The sequence below is a fragment of the Camellia sinensis genome, unplaced genomic scaffold, assembly GCF_055761805.1.
Source record: "Camellia sinensis isolate YWXY unplaced genomic scaffold, ASM5576180v1 Unanchor3, whole genome shotgun sequence".
Classification (NCBI taxonomy): domain Eukaryota; kingdom Viridiplantae; phylum Streptophyta; class Magnoliopsida; order Ericales; family Theaceae; genus Camellia; species Camellia sinensis.
Window position 1 is genome coordinate 13016096 of NW_028129178.1, and position 16550 is coordinate 13032645.

Sequence of the window (16550 nt, forward strand, 5' to 3'; positions counted from 1 at the left end):
ATTTTTTACAAAAATAAAGAAATCATGACCTCCCATAGTTTTCTTTTAGTTCCGATTAAAAAGAAGAAGAAAGAGATATAAAGGAGGGTGGGATGGGATGGTAGGTTGACACATGATTAATTATTTTTTTGGTTTTATTATTATAAGATATATTAAAGTGATGAGCTGTACTTTTTTGTTAATACACAATTTAATATCTCTGTTACAATAAACTAACAAACTTTAACACAAAATTGAGCCCACTTTTATTATTTTTTACAAGTTAACATAAATTAACACACAATTTTAATACTTTGATTAGAGATGCTCTTAAACACACTCCATTATTTGTTTTTAAGGCCTCGTTTGGGAATCCTCATTTTTAGTCAAAAAGTCAAAATGTTATTAAATTAGACAAAAAACTAACAATCCATACTAAAAAGTCAAAGATTCTCTTTTTTCCCTACTTTTTGCACATCTTTTCGTAAAAAGCTAAAAAGTCAATCCAAACATACTAGTTTTTTTTAACTCATATTTTAGCCAAATAGCCAAAAAATTACTAAATTAGCCTGTTCCCAAACGAGACCTAAGTACAAATAACATGATTCTCAATGCACACAATGAAAATAAATTTGGAAAGTGTTTATCAAAAATGAAGCAAGAATAACATTTTCCTATTTTTATGCTTATGATTCACCTTTCCACCATAAAATCCAGAAAAAAGGGGAATGTGATGGGGGGGGGGGGGGGGGACTAGAAAATGGTTCAGTTGTTTGAAAAAAAAAAAAAAAAAAAAAAAACACTTCCTGTTTGTTGAACATAAATGATATAGCATTCTAAAGCATTGTTTAGCATCGAAATTGGAATAAAAAATGTTCCATAAACAAATGAAAAGATTGCTAAGATTATCGAAATAAGTAAAAGTAATTTGAAATTTGTAAAAAATGACTCATGTTTTTTTTTTTTTTTTTTTTCTTTATCGAAAGATTAGGAAAGAGAAAAAAGCTAGAAGAAATGTAGTTGGTATTGATAGGTATCTCTGACTATCAAAAGTGTTCAATGAACAGAAGAATTGGTATTACACATATGTAGTAAGAAAAGAACAAAAGTAGGCAGTAGTACTACTGACATTAACTTGAAGGAGAAGGAAATGTTTTCAAAGTTGAATGAAGACAATCAATTAGGTGCCATTTTTTTTTTTTATCATTGAACAGGCTTTAGTTTTTAGTTGTGAATATGGTCACCAACCAATAGATGGCCTTTTTAACAGCAATACAGAAGACAAAAAAAGAAACATAACTAGATCTAGGGTAGATGGATAGAAAAGAAAGGAAAAGAAAAGCATCACTATTGAGTGGGTGGTTCCTACGGGGGGTAATGGCATGATTATTGTTGTCTTCTCATTTTCTTCTACTAACCCTACAGCATTCAAGGCTGAGATGTACTCAATATAACCCTATACTCCAATGCTGCTCTACATGAAAGATAATAAAACATCCAAGTAATCTCATAGATTAATGTAAAGGGGGATCTTGGGGATTCATGTAATATGGTTTGGCGCCCATCGGCTTGTGAAGTTTAGGAGGTGTAACTAGATCTTAATCTGGTGACAATGATGCCAATGACCGGGGGATGGGATCGATTTGTGTGGATATAGGGACGAGAGCGTGAAGCATCTTTTGTATCCAATTTTACCCGTCTTTATTTCATGGATTAATTGCTTAAAAGTCCTATTAGCTAAGCTTGTTTGAGGATAAATACATTTAATTTTTAAGTCTTACTTTTAAGTTCTTTTGACTTTAGGTCATATTAACCTTTTAAAGAGAAAAAGTTTTGTATACCAATAGAGTACCAAGTGGCACTGCCCTTCCATGAATCACAAATCTATATGTTTTATAGTATTCTCTAAACACGCAATAATATGGCCCATATTCCACAACGTTTCACCAATCATAAGAGTAAAAGGTATAACATGGATGGCCTGACGCCTCCCATAATGGCCTAACATGCCCATAATGGTTAACGCACACATTAGCATAGCTGACACGTGTTAATTTTTTTCATTTCATTTGTTTTTAATGTCTTAATTTTTAAAATGTCATAACTTTTATTTTTATATCCATTTTAAACAAAGTTTATATTTTGGAAATCTATTAGTCGAGATCTATCAAATAAGATTATTTTAAATATAAAATTCTAAAAAGTAAAACATAATCTTTTTTGGCAAAATTCTTTCTTTGAAAAATTGAGAAATTTCTCAATTTCAAAAAAACTGAACCTTTTAAGTTTTTACAAAATTATGTTAGTGTGTATGTGTGTTTGTGGGAGAGACATTAAATTTCTTTTAGTTTCATTGTTTGTTACACGAATAATTAGAAAATAAAAATTTTGTAATTTTTTTTTTTTTAATTTCAAAACAGAGATATTTCTCAGTTTCACAGAACTGTGAAACTTTTCCAAAAAAATGTACCAATTTTTGGTTGGTCAATCAATTTCAATATCAGCCGTTGAATGGCGATCATTCATATATAAATGCTACATTCAATGATGTCAATATCAAATCTCTTTCAGGTTACAAAGGTCATAATGTTACCTTTAAATGAGAACTCAAAACTGTGAGGCCTGATTTTCAAATCTCCTTTAGAGAGATTAATGGTTAAATTAATAAAAACCTCACTAAAGAAATTGTTTGGAATAAAAAAAAAAAGACCACTGCGTAGATATACTTCAGTAGAGCTATGGCAAAACTGAAGGAGGATAACCTTATCAAGGCCATTGGCACCTTTAGAAAGCTCTTATTGGTCAGGCTTTGCAGTTTAATTGTGTGAATAGCAACTTTAATGTTGTATGGGAGGTGAATACAATGTTGAATGAGACGGAGGCGAAGGCGGATGAGGCTGAGGCTGAGGCTGAGCCAGACAGATTGGTGAGTGTGGAGGCCATGTCAATGAGGCTAGTTGGAGGTGGACTGGAGGAAGCAAATGTCACGATTGAGAGAAAGCAAAGATTGAGAAAGATGATAATGGACTGGACCACTTTAAACAGTAGAATATTTCTGAAATATAAAATTTAATGGTACTTAATAAGTTAAAACCTATTAGCTAGGACTTATGCTCCACTAGTTCTCTAGCATGAGACTTGTGGGTAAATGCCTCTTATTTCATATTGTACATTCAATTACACCATATTTTTTTTTTTTTTTTTTTTTTAAGATTTGTATATTTTGATATTCCTGTCATGGGGAGAGTGCTTTTGGGAAAGGGCATAAAAATTTTCCCATGTTTAAACACTATTTGCCCTCCAATGATTTGTGTAAGAGGTGCAAAAATGGCCAATCGGTCTAAACCCTGCTCGAGGCTCGGCCCAACTTGTACCCCTGAGCTAAAGCTTAGGCCATGCTTTTTCTGGCCTGCTGCCCGCTGCCCGACCTGTCCAATGTCTAAAGTTATTTTGGTGAAAAAAAAAAAAAAATGTCAAGCCTGGCCCTCCAGCCCAAAGCCCAATTGCCCCTGAGTCTGGGCTTGGGCTTGGGCTTGGGCTTGGGTTTGATTTTTTGAAACTGGATAGGTTGGCTCAGTCCGATTGTTGGCTGGGGCTCAATAACTCCAATTGTTGCCAGTATCCTAAATTATGACTAGAAAAGCTCAAAATAATACACCTCATGACCTCAGTGTCAGGCCACTAATCAGCCAGAAAAGTGCACACTAATTAGGATGAGACCCATGAAGCATTACTTACAAACACCAAGGACCTCTCAAGTAACCCCACAATTCAGTGATTTTTGGTTGCATTTGTTTTGGTGGACAACACTAATGGGGTTGATGGCGATTAATACCTGTTAGTGTGGCGATCAAGATGTTCCATCACTAACAGACAGAAAATATACAAATGTATTCTACTGTTATCACTAATCGCCATGATCTGTTATGCTGTATTTGGTTGGAGGATTTGAGTAGGGATTTGGAAAGGGAAATGGAAAAGGTAGGTGACATGAGAATAAACTATGCCTAAATTTCACATAGTTTCACACACCTTTTCTCTTTTCCCTTTTCTTTCCAAATCCCTCTCCAAATCCTCCAACCAAACACAGCATTAATATGCATAATATGAGGGTATCAATAGATTCTCATAACAAATATAAGTCAGCTGCTTCATCAAGATTATATGCTCAAGAAAGGAATGTTTTCTCTTGTATATAGAATTGTAGTCTTCATGATAGATGTACTTATAATTGAAGATGCAATGGCACTAAGATGAGAAGAGGATATGTAAATTTCTGAAATTTTTCAGGCTTCAATAAATTTGGCACGGGAATAACACAAAATGTTTGAGGGAAATGACACTATGTATAGAAACCATAAACTGTTAAACAATTTATTGGGTCAAATCTCAAAATTAGATCTATCATTGATATCAGTTTGTCATACTAGGAATGAAAGAGCCTGTAAAAAACATTCAGAGGCTCAAATGTTACTGATTGTCAAATTCTGGTGGGTTGGGTAGTCCTTTGATTATTCAATCACAAGTTCCATGTCCTTCAGCTCACATTGATTGTAGATACTCATCAAAGATACATAATAAATCATTGAAGCAATGCCAAGGGTGGGCTAAAACAGATAGAAGACTTCTACGTGCACAAAAACCGGTTACAAAAAACTCACAAAGGGTGTTCCTAATGTTCACTTACTTTTTTTGGGGGGCATTTTTTTTTTTCCGATTAAATATAAACAGATGATGACGTCTTGAGATGATAATGATAACCTAATGCTACCTAATTGTTTGTAATGTTCCTAAAGCAACAAACATTGACATATAATAACAACAAACTCTTTCAAACCAAAATAAAGTATATAACATTGACATATAATAACAACAAACTCTTTCAAACCAAAATAAAGTACATAACACAAGTGGTAGGTACATAAGTTAGCAGTATAATATGTTACAATACACATGGTTGAAACACCGTGTTAAACTAACAAGTTATTACATTTTTCACATTTCAAGTAAGGAAATCCCTCCTGCTTTGGGTGGTCGGGAGGTGAAGGCTTTGGGACGTAAGGCATGAGCGGAGTGCCATATTGGATAGGTCCAGGTCTTACGGAAGCCTTTGAACTTGGAACCAGATCGATAGGGTTATAATCTTCTAGTTTTATACTCCCTGAATTACTCTTGTCAGTGATTGAAGCATGACAATTCTCCTGCAGATTGGAAAGAAAATAAAGATTATATCTAAAGCATAAACAGAAGAAAGAAATGTAGAGACATGGAACAACTGTATAGCTCTTATTCATTTTTTCTATGAAATACAAGTCCATATATATAGACTATCATACAGAGTTTATTCTAGACAATCCCTTTTCTTTACAACTCATGCCACATGCACTCTTGCTTTACAACTCATGCCACATGCACTCTTGCTTTACAACTCATGCCAACACTCCCCCTCAAGTTGGTGCAAAGATGTCGCCAATGCCCAACTTGTCGAGTGAGTTGTAGAACACTTTACTTGACACGCCTTTAGTTAGCATGTCTGCCAGTTGATCTTCTGATTTAACAAACGGAAAACTGAACTATCCCAGTCTCGAGCTTTTCTTTGATGAAATGTCGATCCACTTCAACATGCTTTGTACGATCATGTTGGACCGGATTGTGAGCAATACTAATGGCTGCTTTGTTATCACAAAATAATTCCATTGCTGAAGCAGGTGGGAAACCAAATTCTGTAAGTAACTTCCTTAACCAAAGGAGTTCACAAAGTCCCTTATTCATCGCTCTGAACTCAGCTTCTGCACTAGAAAGAGCCACGACCTTTTGTTTCTTACTCCTCCAAGTAACAAGGTTTCCTCCTACAAAGGTGAAATGTCCCGAAGTAGATCTTCTGTCAGTATTGTTGCCTGCCCAATCTGCATCTGTGTAACCACCAATATTTAGATGATTATTCTTAGAGAACATAAGTCCTTTCCCTGGGGCTGATTTCAAGTATCGAAGTATTCGAACAACTGCATTCATATGATCTTTACTAGGACAGTGCATGAATTGACTTACAACGCTCACAGCATATGTGATATCCGGTCGAGTATGTGCCAAATACATTAGTCTTCCAACTATCCTTTGATATCTCTCTTTATTTGCAGGTAGCTGATCAGAATACTCTCCTAGGTGATGATTCTGAACAATTGGAGTGTCCTCAGCCTTACAATCAAGCATTCCAGTTTCTGCGAGTAAATCCAACACATACTTTCTTTGGGATAGAAAGATGCCCTGCTTTGACCGAGCCACCTCAATTCCCAAAAAATACTTCAACCCACCCAAATTTTTCATTTCAAATTTGGTCGCCAAATATTCTTGGAGTTTAGAAATCCCCCCAACGTCATCGCCAGTAATTATCATATCATCAACATAAATAATCAACGCTGTTATCTTTCCCTTGTAGTGTTTTAGGAATAGTGTATGATCTGAATTGCTTTGCTTGAAACCACATTGTCGCATAGCCATGCTAAACCGGCCAAACCATGCACGGGGAGATTGCTTCAAGCCGTATAGTGCCTTATTCAGTTTACATACGACTCCATTTTGAGAAGATGAAAATCCAGGTGGAACATCCATATATACTTCCTCCTTGAGATCACCATGAAGGAAGGCATTCCGTACGTCAAACTGATGCAATGGCCAATCTAGATTAGCTGCAAGAGACAATAATACCCTGACTGTGTTCAGCTTCGCCACTGGAGAGAACGTCTCATGATAATCTATGCCATAAGTCTGTGTGTACCCCTTCGCCACAAGTCTTGCCTTATACCTCTCAATAGATCCGTCAGCCTTGTGTTTGATAGAAAAGACCCATTTGCATCCGACAGTCTTCTTCCCTTTCGGCAGAGGAATAAGTGTCCATGTCTGATTTTTCTGAAGAGCCGCCATTTCCTCTTGTATAGCATGCATCCATTTCGGATCACTCAAGGCTTCGGGTACTTGGTTAGGAATATGATCAACAGACAACTGGTGTACAAATGTTTTGAGTGAATCTGATAACCTCTGAGATGAGACATGATTGGCAATCGGATATATGGATTTCTTACTCACATGATCTGGAGAGTATCGGTCTGGTGGTTTTCCACGGTTATGCCTGAAAGGTAATTGATAACCAATAGAAGTATCACAAGCATTATCAGGAGGAGGAGTAGTTACCTTACGAATATTCGCAAGAGATTGATCAGTCTCGGGTATTAGAGGTGGATGAGTGGGGTCTTCATCGTCGAGACTTCTACCAAGTTCTTCTCTACAGTCAGCCATACAAGCTGGTGTAGTTATGATTTCCATTCCACGGTCAGCAGACCTTCCTGATACATCAGTAGGAGCGGCAGTTGTAGTAGTGGTAGAAGCTGCGGTAGGCTCGGGATAAGCTACTTCTGTCCCCATTGCTAGGAAATCGAAAACAGCCCAATTTTGCTCTTCATTATGTCGTATCTCCCCCTGAAGAGGAGAATCGGTCATGGGGTTAGGGAAAAAGAACTCAGACTCGAGAAATGTGACATCCATTGTTAAAATTTACCTACACCTACCACCACCTACTACCACACCTACTACACCTACCACCAATTTACCTTCACCTACTCCTCACCTACTACCCAAATCCTCTTCTATATAATAGGAATCCTTGTAATATCAATAACACAACAATCAACAATATATCAATCAATAATACATAAATTATTACATGGTATCAGAGCAAGGTTAAGACTCTAGTAATTTTGCTTCACCGGCGGGCGGCAACCTCGCCTTGGCCGCCCGCCGGACCTCAATCTATTCCGCTTATTTTCTACCCATACCTTTCCATCCCTGCCTAAAACCTCTTTCTCTAAAATCTGGATCTCACAATCACCAGATGCCATGTTCACGCCACCGATAAGCCCATCGTAGTTCGGTCAGTGTGGTCTGTCAATTTCGAGTCAGAGTTCGAACTAATCCGACTCATCATCGATCTCTACCCTTTCGTCTCCATGGACACAAAATTCCCAGGTGTGGTGGTTCGTCCCAAGAGCGGAATGAATTTCTTCCGCAATCGCAATCCCACCGCGCATTACGCGACCCTGAAAGCCAACGTTGATCTCTTGAATCTCATTCAGATTGGCCTCACTCTCTCCGATTCAGACGGTAATCTCCCCGATCTCGGCACCAACAATTGCTACATCTGGGAATTCAACTTCATGTTGTTGACTGATATACTTTCCTCCGCACTGATCTCCCTCTCTCTCTCAGGTTTTGAGCTGCTGAGGGATAGTGCATAATGGGTGTTGATCATGTTGTTGCCTGATATACCCACCACACACACACATTCCCATACACAACACAACAGACACATTGGCTACCAAGCACATGCTCCGCCCTGCACACACGCACACAGAACAACACAACACAACACACCCAGCTTTTCTTTGTTTTTGTTTTTTTTTTTGTTTATATATATATCTCTATATATTTTTTTTTGTGTGTTTATTCTCCTATATCCCTTTTTTATTCTACTATAATAGTCTAATAAACTATTACACATTACACCAACCCCTGCGTCTCTCTCTCATCTTTCCATCACACCCAACTTTTTCTTTTTATTTATTTATTTATTGTTTTGCTTCAACCCAGACACCAACTTTTGTCCCCCTCTTTTCATTTCTTTTTATTTTTATATTATTCACCCACCTCTGTTTTTTCCACTCTTTATCAAGTGGCCTGAATTTACTGTTAATATACCAGCTCTTGGCAACTTCAATATCAATTCCACCTTTTTCAAGAAGTTTGACTACAGCAGTGCAGTGGGTTAGGTTAATTGGGTCTGTCCCTAGATATCCTAAGGCTCCTAATTTGAAAAAGTGGGGACATATGACGTTGCGTACCATTCTCATCATCATCATGTTCCCCACTCTCTCTCTCTCTCTCTTTTTTCTTTTAGCAGTTTGAAAACACATGGGCATGTCCCTTCTTTTTTTTTTTCACCATCTCCCTCTTTTTCTACACAATATTTTTGTACCACCGCCCACTCCATGATACCAATATTATTATTATTATTATTATTCTTATTATTATTATTTTTCACAAAAAAAAAAAAAAAAAAATTCATTCCAGTTGATTTTTTCTGCATTTCCACACCTACCATTCGAGTTTTCCAAATACACTTGCTTTATTCATTTCAGGGATCAACCCCGATCACAATTTTACACCCAAAAAAAAAAAAAAAAAAACAAACAAACAAACAAACAACCAAACAACCCACAACAACCACATCAACAGGCGGGATTTTTTTCTTCTCTACTCTGCTGCCGGTCTCTTCTTCTTGCCTCCGTCCTGGGCGGCCCTTGACGGTGTTGCCTCCGTGTTTCCCACTCCACCGAGCACGTTCACTCCACCCTGCTCCTCCACTACAGCATATGGTGGACCTCCAAAACGGAACATCACGGTGGCCTTCCGCTTCAACTCCTTGTTTTCTGCCTTTAGCACACTTATCTCTGCTCGCGCATCCTTATACATGCGTTGGAGCAGAGCCAGCTGGGAGTTTAACTGTTGCACCTCATTTGTCCTGCTCTGCAGCCGGTGCGACAAGTTTGTGACCCCAGTCATGGTTTCCACACATGACTTCAGAGTATACTGATTGGCCTCAATATCAGTTTGCACCGCCATTTTTTGCTCCACCGACCGCATCGGAAAGTTCAAAGGAGCAAACCCAGAAGTGTTTGGTTGGGGTTCACTGGCCACCGCACCAGTTATTTCTCTTGTGGACTCGTTCAGTTCTGGAAAGAGCGTAAGCAGACCACGGGAAGAGGAGGCCATGTTCTGGGTAGCTGGACGGGAAGAAGAGGCCATGTTATGGTTGCTGAGTGTTTCAGAGATGGGTTGGTTACAGAGTGTTTACAGAGTGTTACCAGTATATCTCTCTCCGCCCAAGAAGAGTTTTTCAGAGGTTTCAGACTGGTTTGATTTCCACATGTTCTCTCAGCCTCCGCCTTCATTTATATAGCACATGACGAAGAGGCCGACACGCGCACTGTCGATCACGTACATCGCCGCGTGTCTGGCGCGCCTTTTGATGGCACGTCTTTTTATGGATTGGGTACGCCTTTTGATGACACGCTTTTTGAAAGATTGGGCACACCTTTTGAGGGTGCGACTTTCTACAAGGGTCCGACAAGACTCTGTAAACTGTCCCGACATTGATTCCGGTTAGCTCCTTTATGGGTCCGACAAGACTCTGTAAACTGTCCCGACATAGATTCCGGTTAGTTTCTACAGGGGTCCGACAAGACTCTGTAAACTGTCCCGACATAGATTCCGGTTAGTTTCTACAAGGGTCCGACAAGACTCTGTAAACTGTCCCGACATTGATTCCGGTTAGCTCCTTCATGGGTCCGACAAGACTCTGTAAACTGTCCCGACATTGATTCCGGTTAGTTTCTACAAGGGTCCAGCAAGACTCCGTAAACTGTCACAACAACGGTCACAACATTGTCTGCTACAACGGTCCGACATGACCCCATAAACTGTCTTCTACACCGTTATGACATCACCATACAGTGTCCTCTACAACGTTATGACACCCCCATACAGTGTCCTCTACAACGTTATGACACCACCATCCAGTGTCTTCACCAATGGTCTGACACGACCATACAGTGTCTCCTATCCTCTTTTATTTTTATGTATTTTCTTGTTTTGTTCCTCTTTCCAAACTCAAGTTGGTTAGTTTCTATCCTCCTTGAGTTTGCGGGGGGCTGTTAAAATTTACCTACACCTACCACCACCTACTACCACACCTACTACACCTACCACCAATTTACCCTCACCTACTCCTCACCTACTACCCAAATCCTCTTCTATATAATAGGAATCCTTGTAATATCAATAACACAACAATCAACAATATATCAATCAATAATACATAAATTCTTACATCCATGGTAACATAAGTACGTCGGGTGTGGGGATGATAACATCGATACCCTTTCTGATGCGTTGCATAGCCCAAAAAAAAACAACGTAGAGCACAAGGATCAAGCTTAGTACGTTGAGGTTTCGGGAGATGTACGAAAGCAACACACCCAAATATCCGAGGTGGGAGCATCAGGACAGAGGGTAAAGAGCCATGGCATGAGAGAGCCTGAAGCGGTGTTTGAAAGTCCAAGACTTTGGAAGGCATGCGATTCAACAAATAAACTGCTGTAACAATGGCATCGGCCCAATAACTACGAGGGGCATGGGCACCAATCAAAAGGGCAAATTGAAACCTACTACAATGGCCTTCAGTAACATAAGTACGTCGGGTAGGGGGATGATAACATCGATACCCTTTCTGATGCGTTGCATAGCCCAGAAAAAAACAATGTAGAGCACAAGGATCAAGCTTAGTACGTTGAGGTTTCGGGATAAGCTACTTCTGTCCCCATTGCTAGGAAATCGATCTCCCTCCATAAGGCCTGAAGGCCATTGTAGTAGGTTTCAATTTGCCCACCGCCCTGTCGCATCTTGGTCACCCGTTTCTTGAGATCATAAACCTGCGATGTGTCTGTGCCATCAAAAAAAGTTGTGGCAATGGCATCCCACACTGCTTTTGCCGTTGGGAATCGAATGAAATTACCAATCATGCTTGGTTCCATGGAGTTAATTAACCACCCTTTCACAATCGAATTTTCAGTCCGCCATTTTCGCCATGTTGGGTCAGTTTGTTGGGGCTGCTGGAGATCTCCATTGATGTATCCAAGTTTATCCTTGCCGGAGATATACATCTCCAAAACTTGGGACCACAGAGCATAGTTGGTGCCATCCAACTTGATGCCGATCGGTGCAGCGGAAATTTCATGGGTTGGTGCCTGGTTCTGAGTCAGGGTCTGGGACAGTAAATCTGTCATTCTGGATGTTAGGTCTTCTAGGGTTGGGTTGGAAATGGATGTTTGGTCTGTGGATGGAGTTGCCATAGTCGGCGTGAAGGTGTAAAGTGTGAAGCAGAAAGCCTAGGATCTCTGCTCTGATACCATGTAGAGACATGGAACAACTGTATAGCTCTTATTCATTTTTTCTATGAAATACAAGTCCATATATATAGACTATCATACAGAGTTTATTCTAGACAATCCCTTTTCTTTACAACTCATGCCACATGCACTCTTGCTTTACAACTCATGCCACATGCACTCTTGCTTTACAATTCATGCCACATGCACACTTGCTTTACAACTCATGCCAACAAGAAACAGTCTGAATTGTGTACCTTAAGCTTCCTGCCTCTTGTTTTCACTGTCATATTATCCCCATGTCGATTTAAAGCCATCACTGGTTGATTTAAAGAAGCCATGCCATCATTTAAACTAAATTAATCATCTAAGCAATTATTAGAGTGTTAAAATGGCCTAATTTACAACTTCATCACTGGACCATTATTTGACACTAAACAATAGCATTAGCAGTTCAACATTATTGCCTCATCATTCTAATTAAAAAAGAAAAATAAACAAAGGTAAATTTACTAAAGAGAAACCACAACACTGCATTTGGGCTAGCTAACAACAGCAATTTATTATAAATTAGCTTGCCCATCAAAAATCAAAACATCTGTTGAAGTATCACCAGCAATTTTTTGATAAGCTAAAGGCGACATTATATTAAACAAGCCACTACATAATTTCTTTGGTCACTCCACATATAGATGTGAGAAATGCAAAGAGAAAAGATGGATTAGTATAGATAATCAGTGCTTATAAAATGCCACAGATAATTAATTATGTCAGTAATTTTGAGAAATCTCCAACAGAGGTATTCTTGTTTTGACTAAGCTTCTCACCGTGAAATGGATTTCATGTATGTGGCTTCGATCCTTCACCCAATCAAATGTTCACAACTAATAAGCCAATATCTATACAAATTCGGGAGTGCTATCCTTGATTATTAAGTTTGACAAAGGGATTGCTCCATTTAATTTGAGAAATCATAATCAATCTACACTTTCTAGGATTTCTATTCAACTAATTCCAACATGTGGTCACTCTGAGTTACTAGAAGAGCTCTTACTCTTTCTTTAAGAGGCAATTGTTTTGCTACAAAAAATTAACATGAGATTGCACTCACTTGATCGCTTCTCACATAAGCAAATATTTGAGTTGAATAGGAGTCGACCAATCATTATTAAACAGGTAATACTCTCATCACCAATACATGCATGTAAAGAATGTAATGCAAGGTAAGTAAGGTGATATTAAAGAGTCTTGTCTTGGTACAATTTACAAACGGAAATGAGCCGTAGCTCGAATTGGTTGGCTCGAATTGGCTCGAAAGAGGGAGAGAAGAGAGGAAGAAGAGAGGAGAAGAGAAAGAGGAGAAGAGCCAGCACCGCCGCCGCCGAGGATCGTCGCTGCTCGTCGCCCGCCGTCGCTGCTCGTCACCTCGTCGCCCGCCGTGGCTGCTCGTCGGCTTTGCCTCGCCTCCGCCCCCCGCCTCCAGCCCCATTTGTTGGGCCCCCTCCAGTCCCTCCTCCTCCTCCCCCTCCCCCTCCCCCTCCCCCTCCAGTCCCTCCTCCTCCTCCTCCCTCCTTCCTCCTCCTTCCTTCTCTTCTCCTTCTCTGCTTCTGATTCGAGCCAATTTCGAGCTCCACCTTTCGAGCTACGTAGCACTACCGATTTACAAATTAGGATACAGTTATGCCAACTATTCACATTAGAATCATAAGCACTCAGTTCATCTACTTTTATATGCATACACACTATAGCTACATAACAAAAACAATTCTCAGTTCTAAGTTTATATCATACATGAATACATAATAATTTCCCTTAATATTTGAAAAAAAGGAAATGGCCTTGCTGATAAATTGAAATGTAAGCCTATTAGCCTAAGTTCAGAGGTTTAGTAAGTTTATTAGATAAAAGAAAGTAAAGAAAACTTCATGGCCAGATATAACTTACCGAATGGCAAGGGATTCTCTGTCCCAATGCACTCATAGTTAGGAAGCACGGATACAGGATACGGATGTGACGATATGATAAAACCTAAAATAGTAGGATATGGATATGGCGAAGATACGTTTGTAAAATAAAATTATTTTTTTTATAATTTTTAGTTATGGTACATTCATAAAATATCTAGTACTAAAATTCTTAATATCCAAAAGAGAATTTTATGTTCATAAAAAATTATTAGCAACTAGGAATACTAACAAAGAAGTATCAACTAACAATAATAGAAGATTCGATTAAATATTCAAGAAAATTTAAAGAGCAACAATAAAGATAACAAAATTAAGTGATGAATTGATAACAACAATCCCAAGTCATAATGTCCAAAATTTAAAAACAAAATAAAATAACAATAAAAGCAAATTTAAAAATAGAAACAATGTGAATAATTTCTTTCTTTCTTTCTTTTTTTTTTCAAATTAACATGAGTAGCCCTTTTAGCAGGGCTAACAAAGTAGAAATTGGTCTATCACATGAAATAAAATCAATGATAATGCAAGCCCTATAAAATATGAAAAGAGATAGAAACAGAGGGGGAGAGAGGCAGAAAAAGGGAGAGAGCATTGACATTTGAAAAAATAAAAAATAAAAAGAAAAAAATTGGGAGTAAAATTAAATTGGATACTTATTTGGCATATCCACCCATATCCCTCCTCTATCCCTCCCATATCCGAAGTTAAAATAAATAAACGGATACTTATCCAACACGTATCACGTCGGATGCCTATATGTATCCGATACTTGTATCGGGTCTTTTTTGGAGTATTTGTGATTCATAGAAGTAGTCATAAGATCGTGTTTTGAGATTTTCGTATCTCCATGAATAGGATTTGACATTTTCATGTCACCAAATTCTTACATGATCCTTTGACTCACAATGTATTTGAAAACAAAGGATCCTTAGCTTGCCAAGTCACAGTCCACAAACTACCACAATCAAACAACCATATTAATAAAGAATCACATTAACCTCTGTGAAATGTAACGTTTTGATATCTACACTTTCTAAGTTGGGTTCTCATATAGTGTGTACCAGCACCACAAAATTTCATAATATTAACCACAAAATGCGTAACCTAGCATAACAAAAAAATGTTAACCAAACCACAAACTTTTGCAATATCGACCACAAAATTTTGTTACGCCAATTTATGGCAAGATTACACATGTTATGGTTGATATTACAAAATTTTATGGTAAAATTACCCATTTTATGGCAAGATGCGTATGGTATGCACTTAGGGTAGGGTGCACACCATAACATTTTTTTATACCTATTATATAAAGTGCATAGCCTACTTGGTATTATCACTAGTCTCAATTTTTCTCTATCCAAAAATGTCTTTATGTAACTGCCCTTAATTTAACTGTCAAAATACTGATTCAAACATAATAACTACCATAATTTGTCTAATTTCTAAATCTCTGGTGTGAACTTTTGTCATATAAATTTTCAAACATAAACACAATAAATACAATATATTTTTCTAAATGTTTAAAAGAACATAGAAGTTTACCAGGAACAGAGGAGGTGCTTCTTTCTTTGGAGAGACAAAGAAACATCAAAGCCGTCCCAGTCAGCAAGAACAAAACCCAGAACATAAAACCCTTCATAATACACAATATTTATGAACAATCAATTCAAAATCTCTGAAACCCCTGAACAGATTTGTGTCTTCTTCAACAAATCTTCTTCAAATAACTCAGTCACTCAACCCATTTGGAAATTTTCTTCAGAAGAGAAGGAAATAAGGGTCACCGGCCTTTCGATTCACAACACCAAATCCACCAGAAAATCCGCGGAGACAAGGAGAAGATTGCCTCCGAGCCCATATCTAACGATACTCTATATATATATATATATATATATATCGAGAGAGAGAGAGAGAGAAAGAGAGAAGTGAACAATGAAGGAGATTATGTGGGTGTCATTGTGTAGAGTATTACGAAGAGATTTAATGTGGGTATTGTTTTGTGTAGCAGAGACAGTGAAAGCGAATTGAATGCGTGTTGGTGGTGGTGGTGGTGGTGGTGGACAACGAGCCTTCTGATTAATAATGTGGGTTGGAGCAGGCTTGAAGATAAGATTGGGAGCCCTTTCGCTACCAGACCATCACTTAACACCGTCTCCAACGGTGAATCAACTTTGTATTAGGTTTAAAATTTAGTGAAAAAATTACTTTTTGAAACTTTAATAGTTTTAATAAATTGATATCAAAATGAGAGTAGAACAAAAAATTTAAAGTGAGAATAAACTCTAAATTTCATCATTTTACTGTGCGTTACCGTTGAGGTGGGTCAACCGGTCAACTAACCGGTTGTTCGGCCGGTTGACCAACCGGTCGACCGGTTCCCTGTCAAATAGGTAGGTTCAAACCGGTCAAAAAGATTCAAACAGGTATAAAAACCAAAAAATAAATAAATTTTGCCTTACCAGTCAATCGGCCGGTCAATCAGCCAGTTGACCACTTCCCTTTTGATGTACGGTTGGAGCAAATGGTATTAGATTGAGAAAATTGACTTTTTTTTATTCAAATTTGGTGAAAATTTTGATTCACCGTTGGAGATGCTCTAAGCAGT

The 16550-nt window shown here is 38.2% G+C and overlaps 1 protein-coding gene across 4 annotated transcripts; it reads right to left on the reverse strand.

Moving 5' to 3' along the window:
* Positions 1 to 4808: 4808 nt before the first annotated feature.
* LOC145816040 (uncharacterized) lies at positions 4809 to 16088 on the reverse strand. Of its 4 annotated transcripts, none has more exons than XM_082912278.1 (4): positions 15488 to 16083; positions 12233 to 12342; positions 7168 to 7452; positions 4809 to 5180 (listed from the first exon to the last, which is right to left on the reverse strand). In XM_082912278.1, the coding sequence occupies exons 2-4, from the start codon at positions 12314 to 12316 to the stop codon at positions 4950 to 4952; spliced, it is 600 nt and encodes a 199-aa protein (XP_082768404.1). In that variant the 5' UTR covers positions 12317 to 12342; positions 15488 to 16083; the 3' UTR covers positions 4809 to 4949. The 4 variants fall into 4 exon arrangements, 3 of the variants coding, with proteins under 3 accessions (XP_082768404.1, XP_082768403.1, XP_082768402.1); XM_082912277.1 differs by having other exon boundaries at positions 12233 to 12329; positions 15488 to 16082; XM_082912276.1 differs by having other exon boundaries at positions 12233 to 12294; positions 15488 to 16081.
* Positions 16089 to 16550: the final 462 nt, after the last annotated feature.

Excerpts from the sequence above, each read along its gene's own strand:
- LOC145816040 (XM_082912276.1), bottom strand. The coding sequence starts at position 15,584 with ATGAAGGGTTTTATGTTCTGGGTTTTGTTCTTGCTGACTGGGACGGCT. Across the intron at positions 7,453-12,232 it reads CAAGAGGCAGGAAGCTTAAG|GGGGAGATACGACATAATGA; the intron begins GTACACAATTCA and ends TCTCCTCTTCAG. Across the intron at positions 5,181-7,167 it reads CTCTTGCGAATATTCGTAAG|GAGAATTGTCATGCTTCAAT; the intron begins GTAACTACTCCT and ends TCCAATCTGCAG.